General features: G+C 41.9%; 1 protein-coding gene across 1 annotated transcript; it reads left to right on the plus strand.

Moving 5' to 3' along the window:
* Positions 1 to 586: 586 nt before the first annotated feature.
* On the plus strand, positions 587 to 1,705 carry LOC143606115 (uncharacterized). Its single transcript, XM_077081993.1, has 3 exons — positions 587 to 629; positions 1,038 to 1,117; positions 1,202 to 1,705. Exons 1-3 carry the CDS (start codon positions 587 to 589, stop codon positions 1,703 to 1,705), a joined length of 627 nt encoding a protein of 208 aa, XP_076938108.1.
* Positions 1,706 to 11,659: the final 9,954 nt, after the last annotated feature.

The following is an 11,659-nucleotide window of genomic DNA, read 5'->3' on the forward strand; positions in this document are numbered from 1 at the left end:
CGATTAACCGAAACCGTCATAACAGATCGGTTATGGTTATGGTTGTCCATTAACCGACATATTGGTTATGGTTATGAGTTTTGCCAAAAACTGCCCCAAACCAACCCATACACCCCACGATCGTATTACTATTTTAAAATTTCAATGTTAACTAAAAAAAAACCCTCTTAATTATACGGCCCATCTCTACTTTCTATTATCAACTTTCATTTAGGCCCAATTATCATTACTTCAGCCTATAACTAATTGGGCCTAATATATTGTTCATTTCCACAAGTAAATACATCATGTACCTATGGAACAAGCCCAACATGAAACTTTATTGTCAAAACCATGAAGATTCATGATATTAAATAAGTTACGAATGACCCCTGACTAACTGGTCTAGTAGTATGGTGTCTCTCTTACAGATGTAAGGTTGCAGGTTTAAATCCTTAATAATGAAAATAACTTACAAATGACTCGCGTTATTTGCATGTGCATTACAACATGAAAAAATAAAAAGATCAAACACAACTATATATGATATATCATACAAGAATCTTTATACTTGATAGTGCATTAGACTAAATAAAAGAAAATAACAATGTGGCACATGTGGAAATATGATGAAAAAGAAGGGTATATTGGTAATTTACCAAGTCGATATACCTCTTGGATACTTATTAAAGACCTCTTGGATACATAATTTTTTCAGCCAAAATAAATGGATAGAGAACAAGAAGATATGCAATTTCTAGGCCTCTTTGCCATCTTAAAAGAAAGCTACAAAATCATCAGATCATGCAGAAAAATCTTTTGGCAAATTAAACTCACACCTATCCTTCCTCTAACCTTCATCTTCCTAGCACATCTTGAGATCTCGAATTTATTATTTGAAGAAATTTATCGTACTGAATCCGAAAAGGTATCCACACGTCCCGGTACAAAAAGATACATCAATCTTTCTAACACACTTTCATCTGAATGGATCAAGTTTTGTCTCTTCAAGTTTGCCTACTTCACTATACTTTTCATTTTATCCCTTTTGTCAACAGCTGCAGTCGTCTACACAGTTGCATCTATCTACACTCGACTTGAGCTGACTTTCAAGAAAGTCATGAGCGTCGTCCCAAAAGTTTGGATAAGGCTCATGATCACTTTCTCGTATATGCTTTCGGCCTTCTTTGTTTACAACATATTATTTTTATTGGTCGTACAGTTTTCTTTAGGGGTTTTGTCTGATAACGTGTTTGTGGGCTTCCTTTTTAATGTGGTCTTGGTCGTGTATGTGATGGGGTTTGTTTACATGACCGTGGTTTGGCAACTAGCAAGCGTGGTCTCAGTTCTAGAGAGCTGTTATGGGATTAAAGCAATGACAAAAAGTATATATTTGATTAAGGGAAACCGTTCAGTTGCTATTACGATTTCCTTTATGTTGAATATGTCGTTTGTATTCTTACAATACGCATTCGAATTGTTAGTCGTGGAAGGGGGCTCGTTGGAGGCATGGAAGAGAGTCGTGTTGGGTGTTGTGTGTCTCGTAAATCTTTTGACATTGTTTCTTTACGGGCTTGTGATACAAACAATACTCTCTCTCGTTTGCAAATCTTACCATCACGAAAACATCGATAAAGGAGATTTGTCGGATCATCTTGAAAGTTATCTTGGAGATTACGAACCTTTGATCGAAAAAGATGTTCAACTAGAACAATATCGTGTCTGAATAGTTCAATATGCAAATGTTCTCCTGTTGTTGAATGCAATAAAATACTTATGTTACCAAATATGTTAAGATATTATAAGATTATAAAAGTACATTATTATTATTATTATTAGTATTATTATTATTATTATTATTATTATTATTATTATTATTTATGTCTAACGGTTTGGTTAGCCATCATTATCTACATTTGGCCTTTGTTAAATTAGATCGGTTACGTATAAACTGAGTTTATGCACGAAAAACCTAACCTCACTTTATTGATATATAACTGACTTGGTTATACTACATTGGCATTAGGTCATGCGTAGTGGTGAACGAGAAATACTTGATATGACGGGTGAAAAAAAAAACAGACTGGAACACCGTTCCCGGATCAGGTGTATTTTTTTCTCCAATTCGATGAATATTCATCGTGTTTCACTACTTGAAGATCGCTTTTGCTTGAAATACGGTGAATATTTATCTTTTGGATCAAATTGGTTCTTGGGACGACTTCCACTCTGATGAAATGTGTTTATGGGTTTTCAATCTCTATTGTTTCATTAGTGTGTTTGAAATAAATTTTATTAAAAATTTGGAATTTTTAATACAAGTAATGTTAAGACATAACCGGTAATTTTAATAGCGATTATTTTTTAGTATGAGAATTAAGTTAATTTAATTCATAATCTACTTAGTTCATTTTGTTATGTTTAGTAATATAACAACTTTTGTTACATTTAAGTGTTATTGGCATTTTGTCCATTAATAAAAATGAGTAAATTAAATAATGTCTCTTTTGGTCTGCAAGACATTTCCCTCTATAATATAAAGATGTGAAGTTAATATAGATCATCTTTAAATCAAAAACTTATACTCCTAATAATATATGATTTTTTGAGTTATTTTAGATGCTTAAATAAATGACTTTATGATTGTTTGAGTTGAGATCGTGGGTCGAAGATTATCACGATTAATTGACTTGTGACGCTGTTAAGTGATGCGACGATGAGTCAACGATGATCAACATAACTTTTAATGGGACGATGATTGAAGATGATCAATATAACTTGTAGGCGTTACACGATGGGAAGAGCTTTCAACTTAATGGTACATAGTCTTTTTGGTAATACAGGTTATTGTTTTTAACTAAATTGTTTAAAAATGCTAAGGTTTAATTGTAGTATTTCTTGAAATGTTAAACAAAATAAATTTAACTTTGTCGTTTTCGTCTTTTTACGCACATCGACTGGTATAACAAATGTCAGTACCTTATCGGTATTGTAATGAAGCTAATCAATACTAACCAACGTTCACGTCCCCACAAGAACGTGGTTCTAATCCCACTAGTTTTGATTAATATACAAATTTGTTCTCGAAAACAATATTGAATAGATTAGGAAGTTTGGTTGAAGAAATAATAAATCAATCAAACAAGTACACCATAAGCATCCAAAAGTAGAGGTGCACAAAAAACCCGAACTCGGACCCGAAATAAATACCCGGAACCGGTTTTTCTAATACTCGGGTTTTTTATACCCGAACCCGTACTCGACCCTACCCGTAGGGGTACTGATAGGGTATGCATTTTGGCACTAAAACCCGAACCCGAACCGAACCCGATTTGTACCCGGTAATACCCGAAAACCCGATTTGTACCCGGTAATACCCGAACCCGAAACCGGGTATTTCAAATACCCGATGTATACCCAAAAAATACCTTAAAAATACCCGAATAATACCCCTAAAAAGTGTAAACTTTTAAAAAATCCAATCTATACCAAAAAAATACCGGAAAAAACCCGTAAATAGGGTTTTTTCAATACCCGATAATAGGGTATTCAAATACCCGGTTTTAGAATACCCGATGCTATACCCGACCCGAACCCGATGCATAGGGTATGGTTTTTAGAGACAATACCCTACCCGAATCCGACCCGATTACTACCAATACCCGTACCCGGTCATACCCGAACCCGGTTCTATACCCGAACCTGGGTATTTAAAAAACCCGATTTATGCACCTCTACTGTTGACTATTGAGTATTGACATGAGCATCTTTTTATCTATTTATTGTTTTGCTTTTTATAGACTATGAGCATATAACATCATGCTTTTTAAAGATCTTTGATTTTAGATTCTTCTTTTAAAGGCATTTTTTTAGTTTTATTTAAGTATTATATTTGATGAAGTTAAGTTTTCTTATTGGCTCCTTTTATATTTCATAGAAACATCCAAACGATTTACAATGAAGTGGCAGGTAAGCGGGTAACAAGCTGCGCCGCAACCCCCTTTTGGATAGCAAACCCAATCCGACTAAAAACAAAGTTTTGATTCTTATGGGCTGATACGTTACTATACACAACTTTCTGATATCGTAACGAACCCAAACTATACCAACTAAATATGCATCGACTCATCGTAAAAACTCCTAAGTTTTTGTTTCTTTATTTCTGTACCGTAACGAACCTAGCCAATAACAGAATTATTTTTTATGTTTACTTTTGGTACAATAACGAACCTAACTGATACCGATCGAATGTGTGTCGATTCGCCTCAGCAACACCTGTGTTTTTTTTGTTTCAAGTATGTTAATTCTTCGCAATTATTTTTTGGGTATAGTCCAGTTTTGTGGTGAACCTATCAATACTGGCCGAATTCCTTCCACAACATCCTTATTTTTTCAACCGAATAAACATCGTTTTATATATATTATTTTTGTATCATAAGCTATACGTTTACTATTTTGTTTTTCTAATTTAGCGTTGGGACCGATACAAACCTAACCGATACCGACCGTATGCCGCTTTGATCATAAGTTGTACGTGTACTGACACTATTTCAGGTGTTCACATACATATTTTTTTGATTTAGTGTAGATATTGTGACGAGCTTAACCAATAACAACCGAATTTGCATCAAGCCGCCGCAACGTGGCGGGTTTTAAACCTAGTCAAATTATTAAAAGCAAAAATTGATGTAGGATATCTTCTTATTTGAATTTAGATTTTTTAATATTTTTTTATTATTTTAATATTTTGTGACAATCGTCAATTTCAGGTTAACTCCGTTAACTCAACTCCGTCAATTCAAACTTAAGATCACTGAATCTATAACGCATACCTCATTACATTTAAACTAGGGTTTAAATGACGCTTAACACTTACTACATGTGTAGTCTTTCGGGAATTGCACCGAAACGCAAACGAGTTGACACAAACGATTGGTGAAAAAACGAAAAACGTCAAAACAGTAATTATGTGATAATTATGTGTTAGACTTATGTGTTGTGTGATAACATCGTTATAAACACTAACTCAAGATGTAAATAAGTTAGTTTAAGCTAGATAAGTAATACTTGGAAGTGGAGGGGCCAAAGTGTAACATAGATTATTATAAATAATAATAATAATAATAATAAACCCTAACTTATTATTCTTCTTCCCACACAAATCCCGATCGGAACTCCTCTCCCACTTCTCCCTTGGCTGCCGCCACCTATATACACACATACTGAAGAGGTATGTACCCGCCTCAACACCAAGCGAGGCGGGTCAACCCACAAGATATAGACAAGAAGCTTGAAATCAAGACATTATGAAGGCACAAAGCTAAAACCTACGCGCATGGCGCATATCACATATGCTCATGCATCACATGCTCAGGCATCATATGCCCAGGCACCACACATGCTCAGGCATCATATGCCCAGGCACACATATGCTCGCGCATCACATATGCTCGCGCATCTCACATATGCGCGTGGCGCATCATCGCGCGGCGCATATCACATCTGCGCATGAAACATCTACGCGTGAGAATAAAAGAGAAGACCTCGCGCATCCTCAGGATTGGCGCATATCACACATGCACATAATCAACCTCGTCCTTTTCCAAATCAGGATTAGGGCAACCTTGATTGTGCACGTCAGACAACCTTCCAGAAGGTATCTTTTTAAGGAATAAGAATATGCTGATGTGACAACTGCCAAATGAAAGGTGGACAACTCAGCATGACACATGTGCTACCACGTGATTACAACCAATGAGAAAGCACCAGGTGTCCCAGGGGACACGTGGCGCAGAGCAATTGGAGGAGGCCAACAAAACCCTAATTGGGTCTGAGCCCAATCAGTGGAAACCCTAGCACTATAAATACAGCATCAACTCCACAAGGAATGATCATCAAATATCACCTGATAACATACAATCACAGAGTATTCAGCTATTAAGCAATACTCTCCAGATTTCCTTACTCTCATATTATTATCTTCTCCACAAATACTTATTCTCACACCGGAGGGTTACCCCAAAGAGGACCCCTCTGTCCCTTTCTGAGGGGTAAGTTGACGGTGCTGTTCATTTTGTAGGTGGAAGAACCCAGATCCAAGAGAAACCATCGGTGAAATAGCATAATCACACCCGAGGAAAGTAGATCGTCTACCAGAGAGCCAATCCACGCTTCTTCATTGGCGCCATCCACTGTTACAACGGCAACAAGATCTCATCAGATCTATAAAAAAACCAATTTTCACCATGGTTTCTGGCGTTCATAACGTTGATCAAGTTCTGGAGGATATTGAACGTGAGGATGTTAATGAGGGACAACAGTTTCTGAGGGCGCCGCGTGATTCTACGCGCGCCACCAGTAACCATCCTTTCATCACAACTCCTCATGACCAGACTGAAACTCCTCCAGACGATCTTACGTTACAAAATCTTGCCGGCGCGAAACAGAAAGGACCAATGGGTCCAGAAGATGAAACAAACGACCCTAAAGAATGGCTCATAAACGAGCAGCGGCGTCTAATGGACAAGTATAATGAGATGGTCAAACAGAAAAAGCTAGCCGACTTAACACAAAGGAAAGCGCTTGATAAGCAAACTGTTCATGGAACAAAAAGGCCGCGCGCGCCGGAAGAAGGACATTCTGTTCACACTGCACACACTGAGTTCAGTGATGAAGAAATGCACAGCATGAGGAAGACACGAGATACTCATGCAGGAGGCTCGCAGCTCCGCGCGCCTGTGAACATGGCGCCTGGAGCCAGAGCCGATCTGGATCTGCACATGCCGTACAGCCCACCAGTTAGAGGGCAAGTGGACGTAACCACACCGTACAGACCAGCCATCTTGGTAAAGCATTCAAAGTTCACTGCGCGCATCGCGCAGGCTCCCATCCAGCACAAAACCAAGATGCCAAGTGGTTTGGGTAAATATGACGGCACAACAGATCCAGACGATTTCTTGCAAGGTTTTTACAACACGGGAAACCTAGAGAGCTGGACGATGCCAACATGGTGTCACATGTTTGCTCGCTGCCTAACGGGCGCGGCGCGTGTCTGGTTCGAGAGCTTGCCGACTGGGCAAATTGATGGGTTCGAGGAACTATTGGAAAAATTCCAAGCCCACTTCGTACAGCAGCGCAGACACACGCGCGACCCTGATGACATCATGCACTGCGTGCGCAGGAATGATGAAACGATTGAAGACTACATCACTCGTTTCAATCAGGAGTCTCTGGCGATCGGAGGGATCACTGAGCAACTACTGCGCGTGGCCTTTATACAAGGCGCGCGCAGTGATCAACTCCGACGAGCTCTCGTAAGCAGAGATGGTATGCCCACCACGTGGGCCAAGTTAATGGAAGCATCGCGAGTTTTCGCGAGGAATGAAAAACAAATTGCCCAAGATAGGGCAAGAGAAAGAGCGCATCAAGCTGAGTCACCGCGCAGCAAAGAAAAGAGGGGCAAGCAGAACTCTGTATGGTCCAGGTTGCAACCAACCAGTTTTTTTCCGCGGAAAAGCAGGCGCAACCAAGCTCACCCCAGCCCCAAAAAGATGTTCGTAATCGCGGGGAGGGTGACAAGAGGGAGGGCGGCAGAGATCCTAGCAGACCTCTGCCAAGAATATGGACTCCACTCACTAAAATGCCTTCACAGGTGTTAAACACTGAGAATGTCCAATTCAAAAGCCCCAAGCCACTACACTACAAGGGACCATCAGACAGTGGCAAGTACTGTGAGTTTCACAAATCCACAGGACACAACACTGATGCATGCCACCACTTGAAGGATGCAATTGAGAAGGATGTGAAATCAGGCAAGCTGGCTCACCTGGTGAAAAACTCAAGACCAGATGATGAACAATCAGGAGCCTCAGCCAGCAAAAAGTATAAAAGAATCTGTGTAGCCGATGGAGGAAGGCAAGGGCAAATATCAAGAAAAAGAAGCGCGCAAATCCAAGGAGATTGGCGCGAGCAACAAGTCATCTTCCCAAGAATCAGGGGAGGCCCTTCTATCAGCAGTCCTCTTGTTATCACTACACACATTGCTCATTACGAAGTGTCAAAAGTCCTGGTGGACACTGGCAGCGAATCAGACATAATGTATGAGCAATGTTTCAGGAAACTGGATCCGGCAGACCAAGCAAGGCTTGAAATTGTGAATGCACCGATCTCTGGTGTTTCCAATGAAATCATTCATCCCCTAGGTCAAATACAATTTGAACTAACCATGGGGGATGAGAAGCACAAGCGAGCCGAAGTTGTCAACTTCTTGGTCTTGCCCACCACTTCTTGCCACAATATGATCTTGGGTAGGGGAACGATTGCCCAATTTAACGCCATACCGTCGCCAGCGCACGGCGCGTTGGGGTTCCCAACACCAACAGGTGTAACTTTTGTATACAGAGATCATTTGTGCGCAGTGACAAGTACTCCGCGGGAGGGGAGAATGAAAGTTCCAATGGCAGAAGACGCGCCAGAGGAATGGATTCTCAACCCGAAATTCCCGGAGCAAAAAATCACAATTGGCGCAACGATATCAGACGACACGAGGGTGAGAATGAAAATATTGCTCACAGCATATATGTCGGTCTTCGCGTGGCAACACTCTGATATGACTGGGGTTCCGCGCGACCTGGCGCAGCATTCTCTCAACACCTTCAAGTCTGTAGAGCCAATTGCTCAAAAGAAGAGAGTCATGGGGGATGAGAAAGCGAGGGCCATGAATGAGCAGGTTGAGGATTTACTGCGCGCAAACATCATCCGCCCGATACGATACCAGACGTGGGTAGCCAATCCTGTGATGGTAAAGAAAAGTAACGGGTCGTGGAGGATGTGCATTGACTTCAAAGACCTCAACAAAGCGTGCCCAAAAGATTGTTACCCCCTCCCAAACATCGACGCGAAGGTGGACTCCGTGGCGCCATTTAAGCTAAAATGTTTCCTGGATGCCTACAAAGGCTATCACCAGATTCAAATGGCACCACAAGATGAGGACAAGACCGCATTTAGAACCGACAAGGGTGTTTTTTGTTACACAAAAATGCCCTTTGGTTTGAAGAATGCGGGCGCCACCTACCAAAGACTTATGGATGCCGTTTTCAGCGAGCAAATCGGAAGAAACCTAGAAGTCTATGTGGATGATTTGGTGATCAAGAGCAGGGAGGAAAAGCAAATGATCAAAGACATCGAAGAAACCCTTGGGCGCCTAAAGGAAGTTAACATGAAGCTCAATCCGAGCAAATGTACTTTCGGCGTACTAGAGGGAAAATTTCTAGGTGTAATGGTCACCAAGGATGGTTTCAAGGTGAACCCTGAGAAGGTGGAGGCCATCCTTGACATGCCTTCGCCATCCACCATGAAAGAGGTCCAGAAGCTGAATGGTAGATTGGTTTCAATAAACAGGTTCCTCGCGAACCATGCAACCAAATCTACCTCATTTGTCAATACATTGAGAAACTGCTTAAAGAAAAGTCAGTTCAAATGGACTCCTGAGGCCGAGCAAGCTTTCAGGGAGATAAAAGAATGTTTGATAAATCTCCCCGCACTCACAGCTCCACTTCCTGGTGAAACTTTGACATTATACCTATCAGCAGGAGAGCGCGCCATCGGCGCAGTATTGTTGGTGGATCGCAAGGGAATCCAAACGCCAATATACTATGTGAGTCGGGTGCTGACAGATCCTGAGACGCGCTACTCCATCATGGAAAAGTTAGTTTTATCACTAACACACGCGTCGCGCAAGCTTCATAGATATTTCAATGGTCATCCCATTGAAGTTCTGACGGGTTACAACATCCAGCAAGTTTTGCGGCGCCCCGCGCTCTCGGGAAGGCTTACAAAGTGGGCGCTGGAATTAGGCGAGCACACGATCGCCTATAAGCCCCGTCCAGCAATAAAGGGACAAGTCTTGGCTGATTTCATAGCCGAGGTCCCTGAAGGAAGAGTTGAAGAGGCTCAGCGCGAGGTAGACCCTCCGCGAGCCAATGATGAAGAAAATGTTTGGAGATTGTTCACTGACGGAGCTTCAAACAACGAAGGGTCCGGCGCAGGCTTAAAACTGGTGGATCCAGAGAATCATGAATATACTTACGCCATCAGGTTGGATTTCAAAAGCACCAACAATGAGGCTGAGTATGAAGCCCTGCTGGCTGGCTTGCGCATCGCGCAAAAATTCGGAGTTAAAAAGCTAGAGGCACATGTTGATTCATACTTGGTAGCAGCACAGGTCAATGGCCTTTATGATGCCAAGGAGAACACCATGCCTCTATATCTAGAGCAGGCGAAAAAGCTCATCGAGCAATTTGACTGCTTCAGAATCATTCATATTCCGCGCAGTGAAAACAAATCTGCAGACGCGCTGAGTAAGATGGCATCAACCAGTTTTGATCACTTTGGCAAAGATGTCAGGGTAGAAGTAATGAGCAACCCGTCGGTGGTAGCGAAGTCTGTCCTGGTAACTCATACAACCCCTTCATCATGGATAACTCCAATAATGGAATTCTTGAAGGAGGGAAAGGTACCAGATGATCGCGCGCAAGCGAGGAAGATAAGACACAAGGCGCAGAACTATGAACTGCTTGATGGTACATTGTATCGACGCTCTTATCTTGGGCCGCTCATGAAATGCCTAGATGCTGAGGAAGCAAGCTATGTGATCAGAGAGATACATGAAGGAATCTGTGGAATACATGCTGGCCCGCGCATGGTGGTTGCCAAGGCAATGAGCGCAGGTTACTATTGGCCTGGCATGTACTTGGACGCTCTAAAAGAGATCCAAAAATGCAAAGCATGTCAGAGCTATGCGCCAAACACCATGCGGCCAAAGAACAACTTGATTCCGGTGACCTCCGCATGGCCTTTCCACAAATGGGCAATCGACATTGTGGGTCCCCTACCGCAAGCGCCAGGGCGAGTAAAATTTTTGGTAGTGGCAGTAGACTATTTCACGAAATGGGTTGAAGCCAAGCCACTAGCAAAAATCACAGCCGAAGCGATGAAGCAGTTTATCTGGAGCCACATCATATGCCGTTTTGGCTTGCCCATGGAAATTGTGAGCGATAATGGCAAGCAATTCACTGACAAGAAGATATCCAGCTGGCTCAAGGAATTGCGCATCAACCAAATCTTCACTTCGGTATATCACCCTCAGGGGAATGGCCAAGTGGAGCGCGCGAATCAAAGCTTGTTAAATGGGCTGAAGAAAAGGTTGGAGGGAGAATCCATTCGTGGGTTGAAGAGCTACCTAATGTCCTGTGGGCACACAGGACATTAAGCAAAACCAGCAATGGCGAATCCCCGTTCAGCCTAACCTATGAAACAGAGGCAATGATTCCAGCAGAAATTGGATGCTCATCCCATAGAGTGCTCATGATGAACAAGACTGATAACGAGCGCGAAAGGAGGTTGGATCTCAACTTACTTGAAGGGCGCAGAGAGGCGGCTATCATCAGTGAAGCCAAGTACAAGAAAAAGCTGGAAAAATATTACAACCAGCGCGTGAAAGAATGCCACTTCAAGAAAAATGAATTTGCCCTTCGAAACAATGAAGCTAGCCGCGCGATACCCCCGGGAAAATTGTCCCCCAATTGGGAGGGACCTTATCAAATCTCAGAAGAATTGGGGAAAGGCGCATATGCTTTAAAAGATTTGAATGGAAAGAAGATCCCGCGCGCATGGAACGCGG

The sequence above is a fragment of the Bidens hawaiensis genome, unplaced genomic scaffold (assembly GCF_021521415.1).
Source record: "Bidens hawaiensis isolate Kalapana, Puna unplaced genomic scaffold, B.hawaiensis_p1.1 tig00073057_1, whole genome shotgun sequence".
NCBI classification, from domain to species: Eukaryota; Viridiplantae; Streptophyta; class Magnoliopsida; order Asterales; family Asteraceae; genus Bidens; species Bidens hawaiensis.